Source organism: Vidua macroura, chromosome 5, assembly GCF_024509145.1.
Source record: "Vidua macroura isolate BioBank_ID:100142 chromosome 5, ASM2450914v1, whole genome shotgun sequence".
NCBI classification, from domain to species: Eukaryota; Metazoa; Chordata; class Aves; order Passeriformes; family Viduidae; genus Vidua; species Vidua macroura.
The window spans coordinates 51,413,802-51,427,803 of record NC_071575.1 but is presented as its reverse complement, the minus strand read 5'-3'; the positions used below and the strand labels follow the sequence as shown (position 1 = coordinate 51,427,803).

The window sequence follows — 14,002 nt, the reverse complement described above, 5'->3', positions numbered from 1 at the left end:
AGGTTTCCTACCTTATCCTTCTACAAGTAATCTTATTTAAAATAGCAGATGGTCAACAGCCTCAAAACACAATAATCAAACTCAAAATGTAAATTTTTAAGTCTCATCATTGTATTTATGATATATAGCCTCCTATTGATATTTTTCTTTCTTTTACTGTACACATTTTGAAATGCTGAGAGGTACTTGAGATGCTAACTAAGCACTCAGTACCTCAGCTTACAAATGTATTGTTTTGGTGGGCAGCTGGCTGGCACAACCCCAGCTCCCTCAACTGTTCTCCACAGGGCTTGTGTTCCAAGCCCCTCACCAGCCTCGTTGCCTCCTCTGGACGCGCTCAAGCGTCTCAGTGTCCTTCCTAAACTGAGGGGCCAGAACTGGACACAGCACTCAAGGTGTGGCCTCACCAGTGCCAAGTACAAGGGGGGAATGCTCCTGCTGGCCACACTATTCCTGATACAGGCCAGGATGCCATGGGCCTTCTTGGCCAGCAGGGCACACTGCTGGCTCATGTTCAGCTGGCTGTCCACCAGTACCCCCAGGTCCCTTTCTGCCTGGGTACTGTCCAGCCACACCGTCCCCAGCCTATAACATTGCAGGGGGTTATTGTGGCCAAAATGCAGGACTGGGCACTTGGACTTATTAAACTTCATCCTATTGGACTCTGCCCATCCATCCAACCATTCCAGGTCTCTCTGCAGAGCCCTCCTACCTTCCAATAGATCGACACACGCTCCCAGCTTAGTGTCATCTGCAAATTTACTAAAGAAAGACTCAATCCCCTCATCCATGTCATCAATAAAGATATTGAACAGAACTGGCCCCAGCACAGGCCCCTGAGGGACACCACTGGCGACTGGCCCCAGCTGGCTACAGCACCATTCACCACCACTCTCTGGGCCCGGCCACCCAGCCAGTTCCTAACCCAGTGAAGAGTGCTCCTGTCCCAGCCATGGGCTGCAGCTTTTCCAGGAGTGTGCTGTGGGACACAGAGTCAATGGCCTTGCTGAAGTCCAAACAGACAACAGCCACTGCCTTTCCTGCATCCACCAGGCAGGTCACCTGGTCATAAAAGGAGGCCAGGTTGGTCAAACACAACCTACCCCTCCTAAACCCCTGCTGGCTGGGTCTGATACCCTGGCTGTCCTGTAAGTGCTGCATGATTACATTCAGTATAAACTGTTCCATTACCTTACTGGGTACTGAGGTCAGGCTGACTGGCCTATAATTATCAGCATCCTTTTTGCCACCCTTTTTGTGAATGGGTGTTACATTGGCCAGCTTCCAGTCATCTGGAACCTCACCAGTGAGCCAGGACTGTTGGTAAATGATGGAGAGTGGCTTTGCAAGCTCATCTGCCAGCTCTCTCATCACCCTGGGATGGATCCCATCTAGGCCCACAGATTTATGAATATCCAAGCATCTCAGCAGTTCTCTGACTGCCTCCTCCTGGATAACAGGGAGACCATTCTGCTCCCTGACACCATCTACCAACCCAAGAGGACAGTTGTCCTGAGGACAAGCCATCTTCCCACTAAAGACTGAGGCAAAGAAGGTGTTAAGCACTTCTGCCTTCTCCTCATCTGCAGTTACTAAGTTCCCTCCCATCCAGTAAAGAACAAAGGTTGCTCTTACCCGTCCTTTTGCCATTAATATATTTGTATAAACATTTTTTATTATCCTTTACAACAGTTTCCAAATTAAGTTCAAACTGAGCTTTGGCCTCAGTTTGATTTTTTTCCCACATGCTCTAGCAGCCCCTTAAATACTTTCTGAGAGACTTGACCCTCCTTCCAAGGATAATACACCCTCTTTTTATTCCTAAGTTCCTCTGAAGCCTCATTACCCATCCAGGCTGGACGTTTACCTCGTCAACTCATCTTTCAGCACACAGGGACAGTCTGTTCTTGTGCCCTCAAGATCTCTTGTTTTGAAGCATGCTCACCTTTCCTGGACTTCTTTGTTTCTAAGGTCTGCTTCCCAAGGAACTCTTTGAGTAAGTCTCCTGAATAGGTCAAAGTATACCCTCCAGAAGTCAAATGTAAAAACCTTATTGATCTTCCTCCTGATTTCACCAAATATTGAGAACTCTGTATTTTCATGATCACTCTGCCCCAGGTGGCCTCCAAACACTACATCTCCCACCAGCCCATCTCTATTTGTAGTCCCTCCCCCAGTGGGCTCACTCATCAGCTGTGACAAAAAGTTGTCCTCCGCACACTCTAAGAATTTCCTGGAATGCCTCTTTTTTGCTGTATTAAGTTCCCAGCAGATCTCTAGTAGGTTAAAGTCACCAACGAGAACCAGGGCTGGTGATCTTGAAACATTCTCCAGCACTCTCCAGCTTATGAAATAAGCTATCCACTTCTTCTTCCTGGTTAGGTGGATGATAACAGACTCCCAGCAGGATGTCAGCCTTGTTGGCCTTCCCCTTAATTCTTACCCATCGTCATTAGTTTCAATGCCCATGGCATTGAAAAAAAAAGCCCCCCTAAAATAAAGGGCCACCCCTCCACCTCTTTCCCTTTCCTGTCTCTCCTGAAGAGCTTGTAGCCATCCAGTGCAGCACTCCAGCCATGTAAGTCATCCCACCATGTTTTTATGATGGTGACTACATCACAGCTTTGCTGTTGCACCATGGCTTACAGCTCCTTTTGTTTGTCACCCATGCTGCATGCACTAGTGTACATGCACCTCAGCTGGGCTACTGATTTCACTCCTAAATCAGGTTACCACCTTTGGGCCTGCTTCCAGAGAGCCCAGCTGCATCCCCTTCCCCCTTCAAACCTAGTTTAAAGCCTTCTCAATGAGTTCTGCCAGCTCATGAGCTAAAATCCTTCTGCCCTTAACAGAGAGATGGATCCCATCCAGTTCCAGCAGGCCAGGTGCCAAAAAAGCTGCCCCATGACCAAAGAACCCAAAAGTCTGCTGATGACACCAACCCTTGAGCCATTTGTTGATAGTGTGGGCTCTCCTATTCCTTTCACTGTTTTTCTCTGCCACCAGAGGGACTGAGCAGAACACTGCCTGTGCTCCTGACCTATCAACTACTTGACCCAGTGCCCTAAAGTCCCTTTTAGTGTCATTTAATTGCCCTGTCGCTCGTCTTTTCAATCTCATCACTGCCAGCCTGGAGTATCAGCAGTGGGTAATAGCCACAGGGCTGAATCAGCCCAAGGAGTCTCTCGGTAATATCCTGTACCCAGGCCCCAGGGAGGCAACAGACCCTCAACATATGGTTCCTCTCAGAAGGGAGTCACCCACTACAACTACTCTTCTTTTCTTTTTAATGTCAGAGGTGGTGATCTGTCTGACAGATGAAGCGTAACTGGGGGGCTCACTGGGCAGATAATTTTCTTCTACATCATCTGGCTGACCCTCTAGATCCAGGGGCTAATACCTATTCTGAAGTGGCACCTGGGTTGGTGATGAGGGTTGGGAGGAATTTTTATTACCTCCCCGAGTAGGGACCCATTTCTATTCCCCTTCATCCACCAGGTGTCCTCCTATTGCCTGACAATGGGAGGCATGGGAGTCCTCTGACCCCTGGTGGGCCTCCCTCAAGGATGGAAGGGTTGAACTCCACCCATCTATTTCTGTTTAACTTTCCTTATTACATCTTAGTCTTTCAACTTCCTCCCTAAGCTCAGCCACCAGTGAAAGGAGATCATTCACCTGTTCACACCTCAGGCAGGCTTCTCCTGCAATGGCCCCTGGGTACCACTGATAAGCTCAAGCACTCCGCACATGAAGGGGTCTGGACAGACGCATCCTTTTTGGAGGGCTTTATTTTGCTATGTACACTTTTACTAACTGCAGTTTTTCATCACGTAAAAATCATTACTAACAAAAAAACCCCAAACCAACCAACTAACAAAACACAAGAAACAACAAACTAAAAACCCCATTAGCAGGAGGAAACCTGCAACCCTGCCTGCTTGCCCTGTCTGTGCGAACTGCCATGCCTGCCCTCAGAGACATGCCATGCTCCTGTTTGCCCGTTCCCATGATTAGGAACCTTCTTTGAATTTTCAGTATAAATTTTCACTTTGCCAGGTTATAGTCATTTGGGTTTGTGTTAGCACTACCCTAAAACTTGTATAGCTCTTCTGGAACTTTTTCTCCCTGGTTGGTTTTTTTTTTTTTTTTTTTTTTTTTTTAGCACAAACTTAAAGTGTGTTAGAAAAAAATGAAAAAACCACAGAAAGTAAGTTTTTCTGCAACATTGCAAGATACATGAAATGCAAAGGTAGTGACCAAAACTCAAAGGTATGAAGAAAGAGGTAGGCAGAGATCACACAAAACTCTCCCCAAACTCTGTTCAAATGACAGGTGGATGGGTTGTGTGGCCAGTGCACCATTTGGAATGATACCACAGACAACTAACTGGAGTGCTTCAAGAAGCTGGAAGAAGGTTACTGGGCCACTCAGGAAATCCTAGCCTGACAAATTAGTTATGATACTTAGACATGAATATCAGAATAAGACTTACAAAAGGTACTGAAAGAAATAACTGGCATGCACTTGAAACTAAATGACTTTTCCAAATGACTAGAAATAGATCAAACACAGTTGGTCAGTTTGGGGATGGAGCCAGAAGAAAAATTACCCAGAGCAATATTAGGTCCCTTTTATAAAGCCAGATGTTACTCTGATCATTAGCTATTTCGTGTCAGCAAGCAGATGTTTTTCTTTTTGGGAACTTCTGCTGAAATCATAGAGTTCAGCATATAAAGCAATTGAAGAATCAAGTCTTTTTTTAAATGCTGATTTTAAAGTCTTGTTTTTTCCTCAAAATATTTGCTGTAGCTTTCAAAAATCTTTCTGTTTCTTTGGTATATGCTGCCCCTGCAGAACATCACAAATTTATCTTTTTCAAGGATATTTTTAAGCTTTGAAAAATGGCATTATTTTTGGAAAAGTGTATTCTGAAGCATTATGATACAAACCAGTCTAAATACCAATGAATTCAATAAACCCTTCCATTTTCTTTAGGAAAATATTTCATGTGGTCTGGATAGCTTATTAAAAAAAAACTGTTCTATTTAAAGAACTTACCATGACTTCCAAGAAAATTTTAAATGAGTCAGGAATTTTTTGTCACATTATGCTACAAAACTTAAAAAACCCTGTCTTTCACTAAGATACATTTGATGTGATTTATTTTTATGCAACATTCTTAATTTATAGGATTTTGAAGACCAATTTTTTGTAACATGATTTTAATACAGTAAAAGTACTCTGGACATCTCTTATTTTGCCCTTTTGATGTCACTGTTTAACCACCTCTTCCCTGCTTTACTCTTATCCCATCTTAGCAGACAGATAAATGAGGCAGTAAAGATGGATAACTTTTCAAATGTTACCTACTTTATATTTCAGCCTTCAGATAATCCAATATTTAGCAGAAGTTTTTTGGCAATGAGGATGACAATTCCTAGCCAAATTACTAACGGATATAGTGCTCCCAAAAACTTCTGATGAAATCTCTCACTTGTCAGGTGAGAAGTCCTAGTAGCTTCATACAGAAATAGAAGTTGTTGAATGCTACCTGCACATTAGGATCTTTAATATTTCAATATCACAGAGAAAATTTCAAAGTAACTACATCCTTTACATTTAGTGAAATATAAAGGATAGTAAAAAAATACCCAAAAAAAGTCACCTTGTATGTCTAACTGGATGCTGTAAAAATCTAGATAAGGAAATAGTGCTTTTTATATGGCAAGTAGTTAAACCACATCTAGCCTATTTTTTAGCTGCTGAATCTGAAACTGTGGTGCAAAAGATGTATCAATAGCTGTGACTTAGAAAAAAATTCAAGTGCAAGACAGCTTTAAGAGAATTACCCACGTGCCAGGCAATAGCAGTAGGCTCCAGGGCCTTGAAGGTTGCTCCACTGTCTTTAGGTGACCTAAGCAGCTGAGTGCAGCAACAAGCAACTGGCTTGCCCAAATGGTACTCAATTGACCAGGACAGCTGATCTAAAATGCTGAGTTGGTGGAAAAACATTTGAGCTTTGCTCACCTTTGAGAGGTTAGTCTTTCAAAAGTGCAGTTCCCTTCTTTAAATAAGTATCTGGAACTATTAAGAAACAAGCAAAATCTGATCTTTTTTAGAGCACAACCAGAGAAAAGGCAGGGGTAGTGATTTATGCATTGTATCCAGCAAGTAGATAATGAAATACTGAGTGGGAGGAGGCATAAGAACTCATATTTCCTATCTTGCTGTAGCATCATACTAATTCAGAATCCTTACTTCGGAAGACTGAAGTGGATGCTTAAGGAACAGTGAGAAAAAGGCAAACTTATATGCTGGAAAATTTTCTTGCAAATTTTCCCAGGTTCCATTTCCGGCTCCAAAAATTCCTGAAATAGATGTGGTTTCCAACTGTTTAGCAACCCTCTTTCAAGATTTTGCCCAGAACCCTCTCAATTTTTTTTTTTTTTAATTTAGAAAACTAAGTTAAATTGCTTCATATTACACAAGAAGTATGAAAAGTCTTATTTAACAAAACCTAATGTCTGGAGACAGAAGACATAGGCTCAAATCCCTTTATCTCAGATCAGGCCTTCTCTCTTGACTGCCTGTGTAAAAACGCTTCAGTGACTGGGCTACAACATCAGAAGGTGGCACAGCCGTCACCTTGTCCTTTGTCCTGAAGAGAAGTAGCAGCAGCCAGATCAACACCTGATTCTGTCAGCAGATATTTAGGGAAGCCTTACTGACTTAAGGTTCAGGAAAGTCACCTGAAAGGACATTTGCATGTGGATCCAATGAAACTTTGGAGTGAAAGAGGCACTGAGATGCCCACAGTAAGGTCAGGTAAGGTACATGCAGCAGAGGAATTATAGCTGCCTGAAAACTTCCCTGGAAACCATCAAGGTATGAGCTGAGTCAGGGAACCTTCTGATTAAAATTTTGGGTTTAGACACCTAAGTTCCACAGGCATGCTAGTTCCATCGCCAAGCGCTCCTCATCAGGATCGTACTTTCATCATCCTCGTGACTTTCACCACAATACTGATTTCTGAAATTAACTAACTCAAACAATAGCTCCTGGGCTCTTCAAAGTCATGAAAAATACTGATTGGTAGGGTGATATATAGCTACTTCCAGTGGATGAAAGTAAACCAAAGTCAAGTACGGGCAAGATGTAGAAAGCAATAGGAGCTTTTGAGAGGCACGCCTCATCTAGAATAATCTGACACTCTCACACGCTGACTGCTTTACTTAAAAAGTCTATTATTTCACTTCTATCAGACAGCACCATAATTATCAGGCAGTGATGCAAATAAACCCTCACCTTGTTTCTAAAATTTCCAGTTATTTACAGTTTAGCCTCAAAACTGAATGGATCAACATCAGTAATTTGTATTCAATGAGCAACCTGCACCATACCTTCCTACAAAAGTATTCTTTTCAGCTCCTCAACAACCTGCAGGAGCCAAGTTTCATTTATAGTCCCAGCCTCTTTGAAATATTTGCTATCTTTCATTTAGTGGATCTTGTTTATTTAATACTGTAAGTACTTTTCTTCCTGTAGATTCATCTTTCTAATACAGAAGGCTTGACATGTATTCAAAAAGGTAACTTTTGTCTTTATGGGAAAAGAAGCTTATTGAATAGCCAAAGGATGTCTTGTACAGGAAAGCCACATAAATGGTGCAAGAAGCTGTGAGAACTGAGCTGTTAAATGGGAGCTGGGGGCTCCGGAACTGTCACAGACTTCCAGGCCCTACAGGGAATACTGAGAAGCATGGCACATTTGAAGAGGAATTGAAATTGTCAGGGAAAGAACAGAATCTGTTCACCCTTAAATTCCTAATTAGAGATCTCATAGTGGGAAGTGGCCACTTAAATGATGAGCACTGAATATCTAGGAAATAGCCTTCTTTAAGAAATGGGCAAGTGCCTATTTTCATAAATTAACATCCTAATTTACAATACAGATTATAATTATAATATTTTCAAATTACCATCTTAGTTTTATATATATTATTTAGTTTCTTTCCAGGAATCCAGATTGAAGGGTAAATTCAGAGATGAAGTAAGGCCAAATGCAATTAAGAAAACTCTCCTTATAAATTGTATTGATTCCATTTTGAAAACTACATAACTATTTTAGATATGTCCTACAGATGACAAGTGTGCTAAGTAAATATTTGACTAAACTGACATTAATTTTAAAATGCCATTAATTTTGTCACTTTTCATACCTGCCAGTATTTGAACCTAAAATAAACCCATACTGTATATTTAGATTTTGATACATATAAATCTCTATGGTACAAAAAAGCATAACATATATATGGCCACAATGTAGATGGTTAAAGTAGAAAATAAATCAGTTCTAAAATTCTTGGGTTTTGTTTTAGCTTTTATGTTTTAGATATGATAGGATTAAATGTCTCCATAGGAGCTATGTATCACCATCCATAGCAACATATCTTAAGCATAAAATGTGCTAAAGCATTAGGAGTAGTATACATTAATATTACTGTGATGTAATTCAGTTTTAAGTGTGCTAAATAACTGGCCTACAAAAATATTGCCAAAATAAGAGATCAGTGCAAAAAAAGAAGGATCTGATCCCACAGTCCTTTAACAGTCCAAGGGCTTACTGAGGCAAAACATGTGGACATGAGAATGAACAGAAAATGAGAATGGATTTAGGAAGCCAAAGGCCTGCTCTGCTTTAGATTCTCATAATTTTTAGTAGTGACCATCCAGTAAAGAGCATAGAGAAGTTGCTTTCATGTTGATAGTGAGGTGCATGCTGCCTGACAGCTTGGAAATACTGTTCTGATGTCAGTTGTGTAAGAAAAATAAGATTATTTAGGGAATTATTACCATCTTTGTGCAAATAAAGTCATGGCACAGGGATGCCAGAAGCAACCTAAAAATGAGGGCTCTTTTCTAGATACTGAGAAATTAAACTGAGACACAATTAATTAAGCAATTCATAGATTAATGAGTTGCATTTTGAAAGGAAAAACCGTGGTTGAGGCCAGACAGTGACTGCAGTGGGATGCAGATTAGCTAATTCTAGAGATATTTTTTACTTTATTTGGGGAAACTACCCATACATTTGCTAGTGAAAGCATGGAATAATTTTAACTCTTGCCTAAATATTTACACTTATTTGACTCAATTTTAACCACAATTACAGTGTAAGTTGTTAAAATACGTTCCTTTTTCTATGAGCATTTTCTTGCCTACACAGATTCATAATCTACTTATTGAAAAGGCTCCAGATATTATTTCCATAGGAACAATGTGACAAAAGGCACAAAAAGGGCACACCTTATTGATTTTCAGGTTATATGGAACACATCAGGAAGCCAGGGCAGATTTTCAAAGAGTATCTTCAGTCTGAGATACATGCAGGTTGAAGATTACAGATTCATAAATTTCTCCTTTAAAATAAAAATGTAAAAAACCAAGTGAATTGTCCATGTAGGGTAGGGGCTTTTTTCCCTTTAATCTCAGTAAAACAAAGAATAGGAAATCTCTAACCACACAGCAGTGTTCACAAACAATGGCATAGGATTTCTTATGAGCTCTTACTTGTGACTGAATAGCATCTCACTCCACAGGTTTCATTGAACTTCACTGAACAGCACTCACTGAGTACTCGGATAATACCCTGCTCCATGAGTAATTACATCAGTACTTGATGTAATCATGTTCCTTGGCTTCAGTAACACTATGAAGGAAGGTGCTATTCATAACTCAGCAGGGATATTAGAATTAAGCTCCTGAGCATTTCTTCAGTAAGGCAAAGAATGAACTGTCACTGTTTTGTCATTCCCAGAAGAACTTTCTGCCTCCATCTGCTCTAACAGTTTATTCTTCAGGCTGACTTGGCTGCCTTGTCTTTTTGGACACATATGAGACAGATTTTCCTGATGAATCTCTCAATGTCAATAGCAAATGTCCCAGTCGGATTCCCTGGGAAGGACCACTGAAAAATCTCTGTACCAGACCAGCTAAGGACTCAAAAACATTTTTTGAAACTACAAGCAAATGAGGCTGGGATCTACATGTTGCCTAGCTTCACACTAATAAGCAAAGGCTCCACAATGCAAAGGCAGATTGCCATGCTCTCCAGCACCAATCCCTTCACAGAGCCCTGGGTCAGGTTTCTTCTGCACCAGAAATATTTAATGGTAAGAGCCAGACAGTCCCATCAAGTTTTTCTCTCTCACCAAACGCTTGGAACCATACATTGGCGGTATACGATAACTTATTTTATATTCTATGAAAAAAACCCAAACAAACAAACAAAAAACACAGAAGGAAATGATATCAGTATTCTAAGTATTTGTTTCTTTGAATGAATGTTATCATATCATAGCATATTTGTTACAGAGAGGTAATCAAACAGGAACATATTCAAATAAAATCTGATTAAATCAATCTAATAGCCTGTACAGGGTATTCGTTCTTGGAAGCAATCATATTGTTGAACACACTGACAAGTCTAGCTCATGAGTCTTCAGAAGGATGCACCACTGAGACCAAATCAATCCAACAGATCTAGAAAGCGGGTCCTCCCCAGGTCAGGTTTGAAAACAATAGTGTATCTGTCTAGAGAAACAAAAAGTAGCTGCACTTAAATCTTATGTATGAGTAGAAAACCTTTTCCCATCTTGTAAGATCTTGTAAATTTGTGAATATAACATACATATGCAAAACAAGTACCCAAACATTATATTACATAAAACCAGCTTATTTCTGATAGGATGCGATATAAAATTATTTAAAACAGACAAACAAAAAAGGTTACAAAATTATATCTTGCATTGCTTCCAGTGTGATAGGATGCTGAATAGGGAAGTGTGATAGGACCTGAATAGGGAAGTTCTTTCCAAAATTTAATTGACTTATATTACATTATGATGATATTATCATATACTTGATCTGTCCTCAAACATTTTCATATACTTCCACACACATGTAAGAGCACCTGCTATTTTTTTCCCTTAAACAGACTTGGGAGTACATCTGATTTTAGGAAACAGGTTGGCAATGTAAGAAAGACATTATTAAAACTTATCAAAAGTTTTATAACAGGCCATTCTTTGCCATAGTGTATGAGAATTATTTGAAGTAAGAGAATTGCAGTAAGAAGATTTTTAGGAATAGGTTAGTTTAAAAGTGACATTAAAGTGTTATTAATGCCCTTATGAATATGATACATTTTAACTGAAGATCAGTTACATTCATCACGTTTATAGTTGAATCATTCCACAGTATTTTCTGAAAAGAGGCAAAAACATTTCTACCATAAAATTAAAAAAGTAGTTTTCCCTAACTAGCAAAACTTAGTACAAAATTGCTTGCACTGAGAGTGAAACCTAACCCCGATCTTTGTTTATAGAGCTGCATGGTTTCAGAAGCAGCACCACCTATTGGGTGACAAATGTAGGTTAGTGACTACTTTGTCACCACAGACCTATTGCAAGACTGGTTTTGTACACAAGGAGGTAAAGCTCCCAAGTTCCTCATACTTAAATATAAGCAGCCAACTGGTATTTTCTAGTGATCTATTTGATTAGAACTTATAAATTCAAAACTATCATCTAACAGGACACAAACCTGACCACAAAAGCTGCTAGTGTTTATTTGATGAAGCACTTCTAACAGCATTAAGTGACTCATGCTGGTTATAATAACCATCTTATCGTGTAACAGGGAACTGCATGATTTTGAGGATGCTCTCCAGCTGCACGGGTCTGCATGAGCTGAAAATGAATTTGGTTATGTAAGCAGTCCTACTAACATCTATATATGAATCCATATTCTGTATGTGGGGTCCCACGTGAATGAACGACTCGTATTTTGCATGGTTTAAGGCAACCACTGACGTTACCCTTTCAGGGAGAACGAGTCCTTTTTTAAGTAAAATTTTGCACCATCCCTTTCTCTTCGGAACAGTTCATGCGAGACCTTAAAGTAACATCTCACATCCCACGTCCCCAGAGATGATCGATATCACCATTGCTGGGCATGGATTTTCTCTCTCCCTGTCACCGGCGCACACCCGGTCCCTCCCCCGCGGGAGCCGGCAGCTCAGCCGGGCCGGACCCCTGGGAGGACTCGGCGGGGCACCCTGGGGGAGCAGAGGCAAGGTGGGCCGGCGAGCCCGGCTCGGAGCAGCCCGCCAGCGCCGGCGGTGGCGTGGGGTACCGCGCATCCTCGGAACCCGGCGGCTGAGGTAAAAAGGGTAAGAGAAACGCTCCCCCACCCGTGGTGTTGACAGCGTTTTTTCGCGGTGTAGAACAGGCAAGGACTGAGCCTGCATATCTAAGTAAAAGGAATCAGAGAGACCAAAACCCACTGGAGCCCGGGGAGAAAAGTTGTTCCGAAGCCCGAAGATGAATTCATGCAGAGATCACTCACCCACTCTGAGGATACAGATGAGCTGGATGCAGGCAACCAAGCGCCCGAGAATGAGCATGTCCAAATCGTCCCTCGTCTCCTTCCGACTGCCTGCCTGCCTGTCCGGCTGTATCAGCCTCCTGCCCGTATCAGCCTCCTGCCCCTCTGCCGGCCTCCGCGGGCTGCTGCACCTCTCTCCCGCGGGGATCCGGCTCCGCGCCGCGACCGCGCCCGGCGGCCGCCCCCACGCCGCGGGCGGGCGGGCGGGATCAGCGGCGCTGGGAGCTGGTGGGGCCGCGGCTCCGCTCAGCGCATGGCGGGGACCGCGAGTGGCTGCGGGGGAGCGCGGGATGTGCGGTGTGCCCGGGCGGATGCGTGTGCGCGGGTGTCCTCTTGATGTGTCTGTCGCGAGTGTTTGTGTGTCGTGTGTGTGTGTGTCTGTGTGTATGTGTGTGTGCGCGGGGGGCGGAGACCGCGCTCCACTGGGCGGGCGCGCACGTGTGCGCGCGTGTGAGTGTGTGTTTGTGAGAGTGTGTGTGTGTGCGCGTATATGTGAGAGTGTGTGTGTATGTGAGTGAGTGTGTGCGTATGTGTGTGTGAGTGTGTGTGTGAGTGTGTGTGTATGTGAGTGTGTGTGTGAGAGTGAGTATATGTATGTGTGTGCGCGCGTGTGAGAGTGTGCGTGTGTGTGTGTGTGAGTCTGTGTGTGTGCGCTTGTGGGTGTGGATGAGGGGTGCGGGGCTGGGGGTGCGTGTGCGGGGGTGTTGTGCGCGGCGAGTGCGGTGGCGCACACCCGCGGGCGGGAGGAACAGAAACCCCCGCCCCTCCTGAAAAGCAGAACGGGGGAGGGAACGGGGACCTGGGGACCGAGAGGGGTTCACGCCGCTGCGGGCAGAGCGTGGCCCCGGCGTCGAAGACTGGGACGCAGCTCCGACGTTGGCGGAGGGAGAGCGGCCCCGCGCGGGAGCAGCCCCCCCAGATACCGCCAGCCTCCCCTTGCCGTGGGAAGAAAACTTTATTTCTTTAACAAGATCTTTCTTTATAAGAGGCGGAGACGGGCGGGTGGCTCTGGGCTTCTTGAGGTCTCTGAGGTCAGCGAGGTGCGCGGCCGGTGCGCTCCGCGGAGCGCAGCGGCCGGAGGAAGGACCCCGATGGAAGCGATGCTCCCGGGCCGGCGCCCCGCCGTGGGTCGGGGCCCGGTTGCGGGCGCGCACCGCGATGGGCAGCCGTGGGAACGGGCGCGGGGCACCGGCGGCGCTCGGAGCGGAGCCGCCTCTAAGGAGGTGCCGTTTGCCGACTGCTCCCTGCCCAGGGAACCGAGGGCTTGCCTGTTCCCTGGGAACTGGAGTGGCAGCGGGGGAAGGGGCTGGAGCCGCGGAATATCATTATCCGGCGTAGAAGTGGGTCAGGGCGCAGGCACTGGCACCGTTTTTGCGGGAAGTCAAAACAAGACCAGAAAAAAAGAAAGCAAAATCCACCCAAACCAGAAGTGAAACACGAAGGCAAACAAACACCAGGTCCCGCGTATTGGGAAGCGCGGGCCGGCGGGCCGAACACCGGGCCGGGGGGATGCAGAGCAGCACGCGTGGGCCTTGTGCGAGGCCCCAGCTGAGCCC

The 14,002-nt window shown here is 43.9% G+C and overlaps 1 protein-coding gene across 4 annotated transcripts in view; it reads right to left on the bottom strand.

Annotated features, from left to right (window-relative positions):
• PTPRZ1 (protein tyrosine phosphatase receptor type Z1) overlaps positions 1 to 12,485 on the bottom strand; it is a 136,599-nt gene extending 124,114 nt beyond the window's left edge. For all 4 annotated transcript variants that reach the window (XM_053977903.1, XM_053977907.1, XM_053977905.1 and 1 more), the window contains exon 1: positions 12,408 to 12,485. In XM_053977903.1, coding sequence (XP_053833878.1) covers positions 12,408 to 12,465 — 58 coding nt within the window. In that variant the 5' untranslated portion in view covers positions 12,466 to 12,485. The remainder of the gene's footprint in view (positions 1 to 12,407) is intronic.
• Between the last annotated feature and the right edge of the window lie 1,517 nt (positions 12,486 to 14,002).